General features: G+C 37.4%; 1 protein-coding gene across 1 annotated transcript in view; it reads left to right on the forward strand.

The window, feature by feature from the left end:
• The window catches only part of INPP4B (inositol polyphosphate-4-phosphatase, type II, 105kDa), a gene marked incomplete at its 5' end in the record, with an annotated part of 94277 nt that extends 79103 nt beyond the window's left edge, over window positions 1–15174 (forward strand). The window contains one exon of the mRNA XM_010077821.1: window positions 15042–15174. Coding sequence (XP_010076123.1) covers window positions 15042–15174 — 133 coding nt within the window. The remainder of the gene's footprint in view (window positions 1–15041) is intronic.
• Between the last annotated feature and the right edge of the window lie 3017 nt (window positions 15175–18191).

Raw genomic sequence — 18191 nt, forward strand, 5'->3', positions numbered from 1 at the left:
CACAATGCTTGTGTTCTCATTGCAACTTACTTCCTTCTGCTCGCTCTTGAAGGAAAAAATTGTTTTTTTCATGAAGGCCTTAGTGTGGATACGGCCTCACACTTCATGCTTACTTGGCTTTACAGAAATATTATTTTTTGTGACCGAAGTTATTGTCTGACTGGCTGTAATGTGTGTAATTTGAGACAGAAAAATATTTTACTGACTTTTAATCTGATAGATTTTACTGATTATTAAATTAGATTAGATTGAAAAGCAGTAAAATATTTTTCTGATTGAAGAGGACTGGAATCACCTTCTGGTGGTGCCTTGACAAGGGAATGTTGCATACAGCAAAGTTTTGCTTCCTAAGCCTGTTGGTCTGTATGATGTAGTACATAACTTGCACATGCACGTAATTATAGTCAAAGAATACGTAGAAATGTAGGAATTGGTGTATTTAATTTTGTCACTTGTTTCTGCTTTTTTCAGTGATTTAATGAAATTAATTGTCAAAAATGGCTTGCAAACACTACAAATATTTTTCAGCACAAGAAACAGTTTTTAGAGTACTTTATTCAGTATCACTGTGGTTTCTGATTGTTTTGTGTGCTTTGACTGGCAATTAAAATTTAGTTCAAAGTCTGAAGACCTTCGTATTCTGTCTTGCCCCAGAGCTTTACTATCTTCAGGTGAAGATACCTGTTTGTAGATGAAGATTTCACTGCAGTAGAAGTGCGGGAAAAATTTGGCCACTTCATATCATGAGACAGAGCTATTGTTCATGGTGTTTCAGGGAGGATAATGAAACTTGAGTGTACTAGCATTTTTCAAATCAGACACTTTTTCTCACTTTCAGACAATGAATATTCACTGGTAAGAGGGTACTGAACAAACACATAGCTCAGTAGTCTAGAAAGGTATTTGTAGTCCTAGCTGACTTTTTTTTAAAAATTATTTTGTGACAGAGGTATCTCAAATTCTGTGTTTTCAGTCCCAAAGGGAATTGTTCTTCCTGCTGTCACGAAGAATCTTCCTCCATACAGCACAACAGGGATAACAAGTCTCATTTCAGTCTCAATTTAACTTTAATTCCAAGGTAAAACTTTAAATGAGGTGGTAATGAACTTGAACTCACAGTTTTTATTTCCCGCATACTTATACAAGTGCTCAGACACAGTACAGGTATTTTCCAGACATGGTTCTGTTCTCAGAGTGTTTGTCTCTTGAGCAGTTTAAGAACTGAAATTTTCTGCTCTGCTTGCTGCTACCGTTAATATCAGAAGGTCATCTAGAATTCAGTTCTTAGGTTTGAATCAGATCTACGTAAATACGTACCCAAAAGATGAAAAGATAACTGTGACTATCATGATGTGGTAATTCTAGGAAATAATGAGTCAGTAAGAAAAAGAGGCTAATCCTCTGAAACAGAGATTGACCAAACCAATTAAAACCATTTGGAAAGCAAAACTCACAAACATATTTCACAATCCCAGCTGTGCTGTCAGTGGGTACTGTGGTGATAACAGCAACCATCCCCTTCAAATTCTTTAAATTTGGACACGTATATCTTTTCTAAAATACTGCTTTGTGCCACGTACATTTAATATACTCATTGACAAACAGCCTTACCTGAAATAAAACTGAAACAGCAGTAGCAAAGTCAAAGGAACTACACCAACAAACGCTGGCTAGAAATTTGCCATCAGAGTGAGGTCTCCAGTGGCCCCTGTCCCGTCCCCTGCTCCAAGCAGCCCCACCAGCCATATTGCAAGCACAGAAGGGAATGCAGATCTTTATGACGCTGTGATCAGTCCTTTCTGGCCAGTCCATTCTCCATTGATAGTCCATGCAATTAGTTACATTGAAAAGCATCCTCTCTCCACGCATTTGGCTTTTCTAGGCATGGATGAGGTAACAAACCTTCCCAAATGTGGCTTTCTGTAGCGTGGACTTCACTGATCTCTACAATAATATATAACCAGATGGATTAACGAGCTCACACTGGGCTAGCAGAAGTCGAAAGACCTTCTCCCAGACAGGACCAACACCTGCTATTACAGTGGGCTGCTTTATGCGAACGCTACCACTATGTTATTCCTGCATTACAAAAATGTATTAAGCGTCCAATTTCCTTTGTAAATGAAGCAATATTTTACCTCAATAGCTACTTCTGAAGCTGTCTGCAACTTAAAACACAGATGTTAAAACTAATGGAACTAAATGAACACTCTCTGAATTGTAATCCTTGAAGAGAGAAGTGTTTTCATTAGTTTTTTTTCCTTACTATAAAATTTATTAAATGAAATACATATTACAATTGAGAGGAAAAAGTCAAATGATCTTTTATGGCAAAAATAAAAACTTGCTATCCATACTCCATTGGGTATGAAATGCCAAAAGAGAAATGAAAAGGCTTTTAATCTTGTTGGAAAGCTTAATGTTCTGTACCACACTGTAACATAGCCCAAAACAGGAGACTGCTTGCTCAGAAATTTTTTTTTTTAATTCACATTACAGAGGAAAAATCAAGACTGTCCTTCTTCAAAAACAGTCTGTAGTCAAGTGAGCTTGAAAGTTTATGTTGTTAGCCATCATGTTTGACCACATTTATGTTGGTGGAAAGAAAATCTGAGGCTTGTGTGGTTTATTTTATAAGTGATGCAGTGGGAGTGCAAGTATGGGCTCGAGATCATAAACCTCTGTAAAGATGGGGGAAAAAACATTGGGCAATTAACCATTGGAGAATTTTTTTCCAAAGCCCTTTGAATTCAGTGCAACACTCATAATCAAGCTGTTTCTGTCATAAAACTTTCGACAGCTATCATGAATATCTAGGTTAAGAATTCCTGCTCCCAGTACATACTGTGGACGATGGTTAACTATCTAATTTGGGGGCTCTCAATCAGCCCGTGGATGTTCTGTACACATATGGGAAGCCTGGGCTGTTAAATCTGGGCTAAAGACCTAAAGACTTGCCACTCTGGGCTAGGAAGTATAGGATGTGTTGCCTTTTGAAGGGTTTGGATCAGAACTTGGAAGCTTATTTTGTAGTTAACCTACTAAACAGCTGAAGGTAAAATAAAGGTAGGAGGGCAAAACTTAGCATGGGGAAGATTTTGCTGGCCTCAGCACACTACCTCGTGTGTTTTAAACTGTCATGAGGTCAGGAAAACAGAAGAAGTTATTTAAAAAAAAGAAATGCTGCTTATATATATTGGTGGCTAACTTTGTAATTTGACAACTCTTCTGGACAAAAAGTTACTTTAGCGTACATAATTTTGAAAACACTACGAATTCTGCAAATATTTAGTCATTTTAAATAAATAGGTGGATTGATTTTTTTCCAAAACCTTTTCCAATGTTTCAGTAAACATTGTTCTAATTTTTCTACCTTTGCAATTTGATGTTTTTACTTTTTCAAAAGAACTTATTTGTAGCTAGTGTTCCCTAGTAAAAATATGTACCTAATCATTTGAATGAATGGGAGGGAGATGAAGCTTTCTAAATAAAATATCTCTCTTTAGGGAAGCAAGTGTTTCGTAGATGACTCTTCTCCCTCAGGTTGTCTGTTCCTTCTTCAGTTGTTAATTATTCAGAACCCGAGAACATTATTGGGCGAATGTAAAACTGTCATTTTTCCACTGAAATTTTAATTAACTATGAGTAATTCCAGCTTAGGATGGATTATCATGTTTTAAATTTTCTACAGTATTCTGCATGTATTTCATTACGATGTACTATGTCATGTATTATTTCATGCACCAAAATATTCTGTCTGCATTGCTGACAAGTGCAATTGCTGGCTTGCACTCACGTGCTTTTAGCTTAGTTGGAATCTTGTATCTGCCATTAAATACTCATGCAAAGAGCAAAACTGAACAAAAATAGTGTGGAGCATTTGTGCTACTTGCTTGCTTTAACTGTGTTTCAAGAGAGTAGAAAGGATATTTTTAATCTAGTGGTACATAGTGCACAAGCTAGCTCTGCCCCCTGTGTACATTAATGAGATAACAAGAGAAGCCTGTAGCTTGGCAGTGATAATTTTTAAAAATTACTTTTCCTGTTTAATTGTAGCTTTTGTGTTTTATTGAATGCGTTTAAGCTGCCAGTAGCAGTGCATTAATAGCACATTACAGAATTTATTTTTAACTAACACAGAATTAAATACTAATAAAAGGAGACAAGCATGATTCCAGCATCTTTTCCATGTTTCGGCTGGGCTCCAGTGAAATCGTGTGAAGCTGAGTTAGTTTTTAGTAAAGATTAATTGAGAGTAAAACTATGAAAATGTTTGAGATCTTTTAAAAAAGAACATTGCATACCTGTCCACATATATTTGTGTTCATGGCAGAGGATAATTTAACCAGTTTAATAGTCTTGGTCTCTGCTGTGATCTTACCAGTGCAGTAAATGTATGCTAAGAAGGGAGATTGTTTAGTTACTGGAAGCCTGTAAGTGCTGTCCAACAGCCACAGAAATGCAGCATTAACCAAAAGACAAGGAGAGCAGCAGCCCCCTCACACTACAGTAGGTGGCTGCACTTTTTCATAGTTCCTTGGCCATGAGCAAGTGAAGAGGACTGAATGCTAACACATCTACTGCCTGGAAAGGCAGTATCGTTCCCAGTGAGGCTACTGGGATACGTTACAAGATAAATTAAGGGCATTAGCATTTATTGGAAATTAAAAGGGAAGCAGAATTCCTTGAGGCCTGCTGGTGTAATGGCCATTTGGGGGGATTAAGTGTTTCTAATTAACAACCTACGTGCTTTTTGGCTGCACTGCAGATTTTTATGTTTGACAACCTGGCCTCTGGGTCACAGTTACTCCAGCCAAATACTTTAGCATGTGAATAAGTCTTACTGTTTTTCTTAGTGACTAAAGAAAAACATGATTGGAAACATGAGCAATACCAGGATTAATGTGTCTCAGGACTTGACTGGGTTGAGAACTGCATTCTTAGATTGTAAAACAAGAGGTGTTGAAATTGCCCCCAGCACAATCTCATTCAGTGTTGTGTTCTAGGGATACTGAAGTTACTTCAGAAGACAGAGTTTTTCTGGAAAACTGTGCAGTGTTTATCTAAAGTAGGGGCGCCATAAGAAGATGTCTTACTGAAGCGTTTCTTAAAGGGTTTTCCTTCCAGCATACAAAATAACCAGTGTACATGATAGAGTAGAAGAATGCACTGCAGACCACCATCTCTCCACCATCTCGGTGAAGGAAGATTTATGCCCTCCTGCTACCTTTTGTGTCCTGTCCAGGAGAAGAAAGGACGGACATACTCAAATATTGCTACTGGCTTGATGCTTCTTCAGAAGAAAACAATAATAGATTAATTAGAGGTGAATAAGTTTTCCACAGAACACCCTCTTTTCCCCAATAATATGCATTTTTAAAATAGTATATATTCTGCTTATTACTAAGTGATGATAATTACCAAAATTAGTGGAAAGCCCTACAGCTGTACTGCTTTGCACTTCCCCATGCAGCTTGCTGTGGATATGCTTGAGAACATTCATTCTTTACATATCTCTATGCCAGAGACTCCAAGCTGCAGGAAATGGCAGACTTATGTAGCTTTTCACAAGCTGCAGTTCCCAAGGCATTGTAGTGATAATGCTGCTGGGAGTTTCCCCACTACTGATTGTGTGTTTGAGAGAATGAAGTCTGCAATACAGAAAAAAACTGATTTAAAAAAAAAAAAAAAAGTATTTGATAGTTCAATCCAGGTCAAGAATTGGCACTCTTTTAATCTGTCAGTGACTTACTTCATCATTAAGTGATACTGCCGGTGTAGTGTTTCTCTGTTCAGGGAGTCCTGAATGTACTTCGTGGAGCATGTACTGAGAGCTGCATCTTTGATCTATGGTGAACTGTGAACTACTATGACTGCACTGAGCCAAACCAAGTCATTCATTTCTTTGTAACAGTAAGGAAAATGTAGCATTCTTATAGAGAGGAAAATATTTGCCCCTATGTTATAAGTTTGTTTACTCCTTGCAGCTAGCAGAGGCTTAGGGATGCAGAAGGTAAACACACTTTTTATCAAATCTTTTGTCTATAGTGATCACAAATTTTCAAAAGGTCATTTTTTTCTTGAAATTGTAGGAGCAAAACTTGTATGTTTTTTAATCTCTTCACCCTCCCCATCAGTACATTGCTACATGTGCTTAAAAAGTGAAGGTCTTTGCTAATATTAACTTTTTGAGATATGGTAAAGGGAGCTGGAAGAGTATGTTTGAAACTTACTGAGAAACCTGCAGCAGCATTCAACATAAACATTTCCTTAAAAATGTGAGCAGTGACAACAAAGATAAAAAGCTTATAAAAACATGCAAATATATTGTTTAAAAGGTTTCAGCTTCAGTCCTCCTCCTTGCTACTTGGGGAAGAAAAGTACTTTTGAGAACAAGCTCCAGAAAACTTTGTCCATCTTCTAAATAGGTGCTTAAACAAAGTGAGTAAAGAGAAAACAGTCACATCCACTCCCTTAATTTCCCATAGAGAAGATTTGGTTTTCAAAGTCTCTACATGTTACCTGTTACCAGAAAGGACAACAAATGTTTTCAAGACACTTCATGAGAGTTCCAGCCCAGCCCTGTCATTTGTTCTGAAGGGCGTGGATGGAAGTAGTGCATGTGGGGTTCAAAGAGGATGTTGCTTGCATTTTATAAAACTCTCCTAGTTATGACTGAAATCAACCTGCTAAAGAAAAGAGAAGGTGGTTTATTGATGGGATGGTTGTGGTGCTATCTCCAGGTTGCTACAGTCTGCATCCCAGCCTATGCATTTTTGGGTAGGTGGCTTTGGCTAACACCCTAAGCAGGGGAGCTTTCTTTGCTGTGTTTAGTGCTCCTGGTACCAGCACTTGTGCACCAGCCGAAATCAGGTTTACGTGTGTTTTTCACGATCGAGGAGTCACCATCTGCATTTAACTCCCCTTACATAAATGCATCCATGTGATGTGTGTGGTACTAGTGCTCAAGGAATGGTTGGGATCAGAACAGATCAGATCTCAAACTGTTAATGTGTTTTAAAAAAACAGTATCAGTCTGTTGGTTTAAAGTAATTAATGAACTGTCATTATTTACTTGAAATGGAAGAGCAGGTTTCAGGTCTTTCCTGTGATTTATTTTATGACTCATGCATTGGCTAATCCTGTTAAGAGATTATGTGAATTGGTATCATTAATCAGAAGGAGTCACATTCCTCCTTTAGCAAACTGAAGTTGCAGGTATAAAACAGTATTCAAGTTTGTACTCAGTGCTGTTCAACACCCTCCTCACTTAAAATGACCTGAATTACAAATGCAACATATATTAAGTGATCCTTGGTTTACACCAACTGTTCTTTCTGACCTTAATTTTGTTATCCAATCCATAGATTTAAGCATCTAGAAATTAAATGTCAGATTTTAAGCATTGTTCTTCATGCATGACCCTTCAGCAAGCCTTTTCTGCCTCTTAAGTCAGCTTTGCCACCTGTCTTCATAATGGGGAAAAAAAGCCTTAAAAAATCGTAGCTGAAAGAAAAGGAATGATTCATGAAGATTTTTCATGGTCAACAGAAAGTATTTCAAACCTGATTAGAGCTATGAAAGACAGAATTTATCATGGATTTATGTTTCACTGCGTTATGTGAGCTAAATGTATAATCACACCCTTGGTAAAATTCCCTTGCTATGACAGAAACAGGCTGGAAATAAGTGTGACTCACTAGCCAATTATACTAGTGCCATAACCTCATGGAAGGGAAATGTCTTGTGTAGTCAGAATTTACTTGAAGGATGTAGTTGTCATCATTTCACACATGCTCTGATCTCTAAGAAACCTGAGATTTGGCTTGTGGATTGGTCATGGTTTTTTGTTTGTCTGTTTTTCTGCAGACACAGATTGCATTTGCTTTAATATTGGTTGCACATTGGATTGAATTTCAAACTTTGCAAAAGAAGTTTGTCAGGAAAGATTTTGCGACTTTGTCCTGAGAATTTCCTATATATGTAATCCTAATACTTTATACAAGAGTGTCTGGGAAGATTATTAGAACCATAAATTTTGATAAAAAGAGAAAGCTTTGTAGAATTGATGTGTAATACTGCACAGCAGTATTGGTAAACAGTAGAATGAAACAGCAAATCCTCTGCTTGGAGTATAATAGAGGTGAAAATCATGTTTCAAAAACCACTCAACTGTCTTGACAGGTAAAGAAGAAACTCTTCTACAAACCCATCTCTTTTCAGTTCTGAAGCTAATCTCTCACACAGCTACTAGAATGACTTTGCAAGACTTGAAGCCTCTGTCCATACCTGTAAATTAAAAACCACTGCGGGATGTTTCAAGGACATGACCTTAGTGATTTTATTTATATAGTGAAATTATTAAATGTTTCCTGGCACAATTTTGGTGTATTTTAGCACTCTCCTAGGTGGTTCCTGGGCAGTTTGGGAGGTGGCACAGCCAAGGGGCTGTTCCCAGGTGGTGGCCTCTGGTACCCGATCTCTCTTGGCAGATAAGAGGCCACAGGCACATATAACGTGAACTTGGTTTTGCTGTTTGGCTGCAGGGAACTGCTGAGGGTGGGTTTAAACTGCTGATGTAAATGTCTTAAAAGCAGCAGTGAGGAAAATGGGTTGTGATTCTAACAGGAACTTTTTTTACATTTTTATTATTATATTTTCCCTGTATGGATTTCGTAAATGTTACTATTTTACTCCATAGTTACTCTTTAATGTTGGGGGAAAAAACATTCTTGCAGGCATTCTGTATCAATCACACAGGAAAATATTAATTTTTCTGCAATCTGCAGAGATTTCTGAAGTGCTGGGATTAACACTGATAGAGAATGTATTATAAAATAGCACTTGTTTTCTGCATATTAGACATAAAACTTGAAGCTGCCATTTTATGTATTCTTCAGAGTTAATGGTATGTTAAAAGTAAACATGGACAAGCAGTAGCATTTTTGCTCTTGGTGAGCCAACAATTTTGGGCCAGAATGAGCCAAACTGGACATCTTTCTGTTTTTCAGATCTGTCTGAAATGCCATCTAAAGAAACTAAAAATGTTTAACCTAGTGTTTAATATTTCAGTATTTTTTCTCTGACTTTCTGTAATGTAGGCCAATACCAAAACAAAAATTGCATTTGTAAACAAGAAGTCAAAGTATTTTTCTTAGACTTTCCCCCTTCTTGGGCTGAAACTGTCCCATATGATCTGATGTCACGAACAGACCTCAGTTCACCTGTACAGTATTTTCAGGAAATTTATTATATGCCAAACAATAATTGACCTCTGGCTATATTATCTCATTTTGGTAAATAACAAAATATCTAACTGGGGAACTATTTTTGTTATCATTAACTGTTATGGTGCAGCATCTTCATAATGGCCAGGAGATGTTCACAAGGATCTCATCTTTCCCCTTTGAACAAGTTACGGCTACCTTCTAGAACTGTAGTGCTGTGTGTTCAAGCAGTTGATTTTTCTCTGGAGCATTTCAGTAAATCACAGTAACATGAATAATGTAGAAATCAAGCTGTTTTCACTCCAAAAAGCAGACAGCTTTCTCTTTAAAATCTCTGAGAGGGCTGAAGCACTCTTCAGAGAAGCTGCTGCTTAAAAGTTCTGGATTGTGATAGTCTTAAATAAAAAGAACAGGTAAGTAGGCCAAATTGTGTAAGTCCGAGAGCTATTAGCAATCCTTTCCATCTGAAGAAATGCCTTTGCTGCTATTGTTGGATGGGATTAAAGAGAAGCATCTCACTTTTGCCATTTTTCTTTGTCAGTGCTGGAGTTTGACAAGAAAAACCCAGTAGGTCCAGAAACTGCTTGCTTGAGTCTATTTGCAAAAAAGCAAAATTCCCCCAGCGTATGTGTGCTAAGACATGAATTCAGCCTGAAGTCACTGCTAGCACACGGGATCCTTATATTTGTAGAGAAAGCTGCCTATCTGTTCTACCTGAAGCACTGCTTTAGGACAATTTACCATTTCCTGTATCATTTGTAGCTGTAGCTGGAAAAGTTCTAACAAGATAAGCATATATCCTGAAGCATTAAAGTGCTTCTCCTCCTGCACAGGGATCACTGAGAAGTGTGACTGATGTTTAGGAGCCGGAGTGTGTCCTCATATGTGTGCTTCACTGTATAAGGACTCTTGAGAGGCTTCTTTTTTCCTCATGCCGTTTTCATTGTCTCTGCTCCACTGCTTAGAGGTTCAAACAATTTATCATCTGAATTAAAAGGCAAGAGAAAATACCTGCTGTTTTGCCTTTGTCTCGTTTGATAGGCATGCAGCATTATCCCAATAGGAGTTTAAGATGATAAAACAGCAAGTGAGATAGAAGGCAGACTGGAATGGTTATATCCTCATTAAACTTACAGCACCCTTGGCTGTGGTGATGTATTTGTGCTATGTTCTAAGCCTCAAATGAGCAATTTGAAAGTAAATGAATAAAAATAGTACTCTAGGTTAGAAAAGTGTTGGTGACCCCAGATGTTATGGATTTACAAGTTTTCACTATTCCTCTTAAAATTGTGTTTCTGTGTGCATGAAATACAAATTTGCTGGATATTTTGGGAGTTGTCTTTCCCCCTTTGGTGTGAGTTCAGAACTCTTCGAGTATGGTTTGTGATGGAAACAGCATCCAAAGCTGTGGCTATACTGTCACACCATAGTAAGGTCAGACATCACTCTGTTCTGGCTGTGCTGAGTGTCAATCAGAAGCCGAATAAATCCAGCTGACATGGCACCAATGGAATTAATGTCATTTGCAGTAAAACTTCTACAGGTTTTGATGAGCCAGGGGAAGCAGTGTTGTCATGATGTTGACAGCTTAGTGTAAGGCCTCACTTTGTTTAACTAGGTACGTTAGTCACTGCAGAGAACACTAAGATGTGTTAGAAGACATTGTCACTGCAGTGCATTGAAAAGTGTTAGCAGAGTTCAGCAAGGCATCTGACCGTGATCAAATATTCCTCTTAAATTAAAAGCATGTTTAGGTATTCCACTTGGCCTGTTGTTAGGTAGCTAATAATGGAGTTGGACCCTCTTGCTCTATTTCGAGGATGTCTTATTGAATCATGCGCAGAATGATTTGACTAATTTGTGGAACAGAATTCCCTGTGCATCAGCTGTTCACTGTTGTTTTCCTGGGGGGAAGATAGGACTTTTTATGTTGCAAGACACTGATCATTCTTTTCACCATATCAAAGAACGAATGTACTGCAAGCTTTTCTATTGAAAAAAAAAAAAATAGAACAAATTATTTTTATCTGTATTTCCATCATTACATCTGCATAAATCTCACTGATGCTAATGGGACTTGTAGCAACATAGATTAAAGACAGTCACACTGTCAATGAGACATGGAGCAAAACAGAACAGGGCACTCCACAGAAGTAGGAGGGTTCACCCTTTAGGGGCAACCTGCAAGCGTGTAGCTCAGCCTGCTTGGAATAAACTATTGGCGTGCAAAGCTCAGGCTCTCCAGAATGAAGTACCTGACAGTGGCTAATGCAGTGGCTGTGCAAACTTCTGAACACTGAACTTTGTTGCTGCGTAGATGGATCTTTTCAGAGAAGAAAAGAGTTCTGCATCTGCTCTGCCATAGGTGCACTTATGAAGTCTGTGACGGAAGGCACCCAGGACAGTCCGAAAGCACCTGGGCTCTGTGATGGGAAAGGAATAGATGGGACCATATGGGATGAGCTAGAGCTCTCAATTGGAGGCGTAACTGGGGTAAGCTGAAACCAGCAGGGTCACCTCAGAGAGTAGAAAAAGGGTGAGGGCACAGTGCAACAGGGTCAAAGAGGCAGACTGGAGGGATCCTGTGGAGATTAAGAAAGGAAAAAGAAAAAAAAGCAAGGAGCATGTTTTAAAAACTATGTAGAAACATATGATAAAGGAGAAAATTAACAGAGAGCAATACTTTGAGTCCTCACACTGATCACAAAATATATTATTGTGAATACAAGGGGAAGAACTTCTTGGGGTTGGCCGTAGTACAAAGGTGTCCACTGGAGTGGTGTGATACAGAACACAGAATTATTTATTTCAGTGTAAGCTGCAGTGTTGACAAAGTCAGCATAACACACAGTTAGCTTCATTCCTTGACAGTTTGTGAGAGGATTTTGCCTAAAGTACTGAGTTCTGTCCAGACACTTAAAAACTGTAGACCAAAAGCAGCAGGCACACTGACACCAGTAACTGATTTGACCTAGATTCAACTACTAGGGATTTTAATTTTTGTCTTTTATTTTGCTATTTAAAATAGTATGGGTTGTCCTCTTTATTAATGTAACATACAGATTGCATGTTTGAAGCAAAGAAAGAAATTAAGAACAATTATTGAAGACTTCTTTAAAAGGAAAATTGTGCAAGGAATGGTTTTGATCAGCCCCTTTCCTAGGATCCCACCTAAATGTAGTTCTTGCACGTCCCTTGCTATCCAAGCTCAAGAAACTCAACATTGCCTTTTAACACGCAAGTCAGAAAGGCAGGTTTTTCTGTAAGATGAAGTGATGATACAGCTGTACCCTTCTCATTTTACCTGGGGCTGTGTGATAGTACCTTTACTGTCCTACGTCTCTTTATGGTCTGCCAGCATTTTCTTTGTTGAAAAAACTGCATACCTGGGACATGTGCTTCTGAAAAAGCCCTGTGTTGTAATCTGATACATCTGAATATTCCTAAATCCACAGAGAAAAATGGCAAGTTATCTTTTCATCCCAGAATATTCATAGTAAATAGAAAAATAAAAATCTTGTCAGTCCTTATTGCTCAAAGGAAGTCCATAAACAAGACTCCTGAGCATATGCAAATGAAGTTAAGTTTGGAGGGATTTAAGAGGTATAGCTGAAGTATGAATAATTCTGCTTGGAGAGAAGCTCTCAAGACTGCAATAGAAAAGATTGGGAATGATCTTCCTGCTGCTCTGGTAGGAAGGGGACTGCACAACTTAACAGTGATTCAGCAGAACTTCACTGTAAGCAGAGGAGTTCTTAGCTGAGTTGACTGAACAAGGTACAAGGTAATTTTCTTATAGGAGTGTAGGTGTGAGCATTTAAAAAGAACTGCTGTTGACTTCAAAATTGAATCACCAGCACTGATGAATTTTTTTAAGAAGTAAATCTACCATAATTTAAAACTATTTGAGAATAGTTGTTAATTCTTTCCAAAAAAGAGCATGTATTTTTTTCTATTTCTTCCTATATATTCCCTAACAGATAGTGAAGCAGGACTGAAAAACCTGTGAACACCATGGAGACACTATTTTGTTAATGTTGCATTGTGACACATTTGTGATCTTTTTTCTTCGCTTCTTTAACTTTCTTTACTTCCTTTTTTTTTCTGTTCAGTGTGTGTGTGTGTGTTCATTTTAGTGATTGTGTAGTTCATCTCATAAGTTATTTAATGTTAACTTCTGACTACTGCTCCGAGGCACCTAGCAGGCTTAATAACATACTAGTCACCTAGTCATCGTGCTTCCCATGCCAGTTGTAGAACGCAATAAATATATTGGAAGTACTTAACATAAATCTATGTCTTCAAAATGGCTATATAGTTTCACTTTGACAAAATGCCTACATGTTGGCTTTCTTTGCTGTTTAAACGCTGTTCTATTTGTTCCTAACTTCCCCTGTTTAACAGCAGACAAATCCAGGGAGCACTGAATGAATCGGATGATCCTGAAACAGGCTGTCTAACTGATAACAAGCCAACTTCTCGACACTTCTATCCTGTCGCCTTGCTGCTTGTCAGCTCACACTTGCTGGTTGTGTGGCTTATTTTAAGTCTTGCTTTGCTATTAGCCAAATATCAGTAAACTTCACTTGTGTTACTTTCTTTTCTACAAACAGCAACAAACTAACTTTAGAAAAAGGAATTATGCTGTAGTATTTCTACAATCTCAGACCCAAGGATTCATCTTTAAGATACAAATGTCTGAAATGTACTATCTTTTTGTTAATTTTTTTCTGAACTCTAAGAAGTATACTATGCATTGAGTGAATTGATTTGCTCTTTCTGTTTGTGGTAAAGCTTTCCCACTGTAATTAGCTCAAAGAAAGCCCACTGACAATGCTGTCACTGTGTACAAGAAGATGTGGAATCCTGAATGCTTGAACCCCTTCTTCCAGAGTAATTAGTCTAACAAAATAAAAAATTAAAAATTAATTTGCACAACACAAACTAACCCCTAGACAAATATTACAGGGTGGTAGTTTGTGAGACTTAACTTTCATTGTGTTATTTTCACTGTTATTAGCTGATGGGATCTTTTTTGTTTAACAAATGATCATTACTTTGCTCCAACTAACCCTTTTTTGTCAAGTAACTAAATGGAATAGAGTGAGTTCTGTTTTGTAATGAAATTAACCTGTTTGTAATTGTTGCTTTAGTTGCTTTTGCTTTCAAGACACTTTTATATTCTTTTTAACAAAGTCCTGTTTATGTCTTGATGCACCACTTTGGCACTTGTGACTTTTGTACTGTATGTGAACAAACATCCTTCCTTTATAAAGCAGAGAGTTGGATTGGGCTGTTTGAAAAGCCATTCTTTCTTTGTTTTTATTCATTGCAAAGCTGAACATATGGGAAATGAAGCAGAGATGAAGCTTTCCTTCACAAATCTGTAGGGCCAGACTGAATAAAATGCCTTATTCCTAGAATACGCATTTTTAGGGCAATGTGTACTCTCACATATATAGAAAACAAATTGAAAAAAGTATGAGAAGATTTAAAAGGCAAATATATTTCTGGAATTAGAACAAAATGTATCGTTAAAGTATTTAATTTTTTTTTTACTAAACTTTGAACCTCAAGGGCAAATATATTAGGGGAAAAAAATCTTATCACCTATTTCTGAGGGCAATAACTGTACTGGGCCTGGCCTTGGATTTAATTTTGTAAGATGTATCATCACTTGTGGAAAACAAAAATGTAGAGTTGAATCTTTGTTATTTTTACTTCAACTGTTGCTGAAACTCTGCAATGAACAAATAAAGCATATTTATTTATTCTGTGTTTCATGAAGTTGTACTTTTTTCCCCCTTTCACTAGAGAAGGATGCCGCATAGAGAATGTACTGAAGAATGTCAAATGCAGAAAGTATGCATTCAACATGATACAACTGATGGCTTTCCCAAAGTACTACAGACCTCCAGAAGGGACATATGGAAAAGCTGACACCTAAGTTTAACAAAAATGTAATCAGGAGCATACATCACGCTAATTAGCAAATATAAAAATTGTTGTTTATAACTTATTAATTGGGAATGTGTAACCAGCTGAGGTGGTTTTTTATCAGGTTTTATCATTTTACATTAAAATAACTCCAGTTAGTCATTATGAAATAAAATATTATGAAAAAGCAATGGACTAAATATTCTCAAAACCAAATATACTCAACTTTTCTTTGTGAAGTTGAAGCTTACTGTGACTCATAAGCCAGATGGAATTAGTGCTTTGGGCAGTTTAATCAAAGATTAAAAAGGAAAATGTTGTTTGCTTATAGGAACTCAGGTTAGTAATCTGGAAGGTGGTGTTCTGACTCTGAACCAAAACCCGAGACACGATTTAAGGGGTCTCTTACTGCTGGAGATAGTGTTTTCTGGAACCAGCATAGCACTGAGGTCTTGATCACTGCGATTAAACCCTTCACAGAAGTGTTTATGAAAGATGCTAATCTTAATACCTGGGCTAAATATAATTTTGGTATTTACATTTAACTTCTTTACACAAGCATGGTAACTTCATAATGTGTTTTTAGTGATTACAGCCTGTAATTTTAGTAATTCCATTCTGGTTCCTTGTAGTTCACTTGGATGTATCATTCTTGGCTTTCTGTACCACAGCCAAATACCACTTATTTTACTTTCACATAAATCATGTTGAAATTAGGGAGATTCATTCTTTAAGTGACCTGAATTTGGCCTGCACATTCCTGTTTACTGTAAACCTTTAAAACTAAATTTTCTTTCATGGTAAGGAAAATGAGTTGTATATATGGGAGTTAATGTCTCTTTAGGCTATAAAAACATGTACGTTTTTACAGAGCCTAGGATAAATGTTATAATTATGAGTAACCTGCTGTATTAGGACTAGTTAGCCACTGCAGTTGATTTAGATCAAATTTGTAATGCTGCATGTAGACACTCTAGGATGAAGACCTATCAGCTTTAAAAATAGATGTTAATGCTTCTGCCATCTTGTGCTAGTCCTGAAATTTGTCTTGCAAAGAACTTTTGTGTTTTCTAATTGTATTTATTACCTTTCTCCTGCCTCGCAGAGAGGAGCACCATTGAAAAAACACAAGTATTCACTGGTTACTGACCTATATATGTAATGCATTCATTTTGAGAAAAAAAGTCTCTAGAGCAGAAGTGTGAGAATTTTATCCTAATGCAACTGCACTGGGAATTTGGACATCTGTAGGGAATTGTAGCTGTCATGGATAAAGAAGTTAATGTTTGCCTGCTTCTGTGGAAGTCAAAGAAATCTTGATGCACCGTGAGTTAGAATTTGGGGGGTTTTATTCCATTAATGCCCATTACTGGGTATAAATCTGTAACTGTATCAGTAAAAACATATATTTAAGAGCCTGATCCTGCAAACTCTAACTGGGTGATTACATGGAAATGATCTGTCATGAATAAAATTAAATCCATCTTGTATATTTGCAAGATCAGGCTTTGGGGCACATAGGAGACCTTCAGGACGAGATCCTTGTTCCAGTTGACTTCAGTGAAGCCAGGAATTCACCTTTACAATATATTTACCTAACTAATTGGAACTTGTTTCCAAAGTGAAGTAGGTAATTTAAATAGTGTTTTGGTGCATGTGTGGTTTATTTATATTATCATGAATGACTTCTTTGTTCTTCTGGAATGTATTACTTGGGCAATAGATGTCAGAGTTGGTATTGCATCATAGATAAGCTCAGGCAGACAAGAATATAATGCCTTAGTTTTTTCCTGTCATGTACCAGTAGAAGTAGGCACTGCTCATTGCGTGGGTAGATGTGTGCATAAATGTGTGTTTGGGTGTTTAACTATTACATAGCTGATCTGTACAAAACTTTATTGTGCATTACAGAACATAAATCTTCCTAGGAGAGTAATGTTTTGTTCTGTCAGACTGACACTCTAGCCCTCGCTATCTGCCATGTTTATTATTAGCTTTAAAAAGTTACATGTACAATTTAAATTCCTTATGCACCTCTGAAATAATCCCACAGATGTACAATAGAGAATGCTGGCCTCCCTGCAGTAATTCTGAAACAACCTGTAAAAGTCTAGGTGAGGGTGGTATTCACTGGTTGATACTACAGGTTCCTGTCGTTCTTTATCTTAGTCCCATGGGCAATCTGTCAAGTTCAAAATATGAAATTCTATAGATTTCCTTCTTATCAGGAAAATAGTCTTTTGAGATCACACCCCTCAGCAGTTTAATCCCGCTTGGTTTCTAAATTGCCATTGTGACTATCATGTTACCTTTATATTAAGATGTTTTCCATATTGAAGCTATGTTTTTGGAAGGGGAAAAAAAAAAGGCACTGGGTGACTGTCCTTATTGTTCTAACAGCCACTCCCCTATGTTCTTGTGAAATTAAACAATCTGTTATTTGTTAAAGATAATTAAGAAAAAAAAACCAAAACCAACCAAAACCCACATCAGTGTGCTGCAGTGAAACTTATTTGGGCTTGGGCCATTACAGTAGGCCAGGTTTTGTGCTAAGTAAGGCTGAACTTTTTCATGCCAGGTTTTTCGATTGGAACGTCTTTTTGTAGGTCATGACACCCTTGTAAAATGTGCTGGCACCTGTTCCAAGTGTCCTTGAAGAGCCTTGTTGCTTCAGTACTGAAACAGGCTCCAATGTTTCCTTGTTTGGTCACTGCCTGTTGTGGGCTACTGCAGTCCGTACAGGTGAAGGCTGTGGCATCAAAACGGAGTTGTCAGCTAAGCATGGGTTCAAAACTAGCAGTTTTTCTGGTTTGCCTTTTCAGAAGACACAGAAGGGGGTTTGCTGCAGGTTGAGAGTTACGTTACTTGGAGTACATTCACTCTTTGTAGAAGCCACTGAAAGCCCTGTGCATTGACTGAATGACTAACAGACGAGTTAAATCATCCCTGAGGTCTTGCCACATATCCTTGTACTTCCCTGTGAATATCAGAGGAGTAAAATGATGCAAATGAATTTTTATGAGCAAG

The sequence above is a fragment of the Pterocles gutturalis genome, unplaced genomic scaffold (assembly GCF_000699245.1).
Source record: "Pterocles gutturalis isolate BGI_N339 unplaced genomic scaffold, ASM69924v1 scaffold13178, whole genome shotgun sequence".
Lineage (NCBI taxonomy): Eukaryota > Metazoa > Chordata > Aves > Pterocliformes > Pteroclidae > Pterocles > Pterocles gutturalis.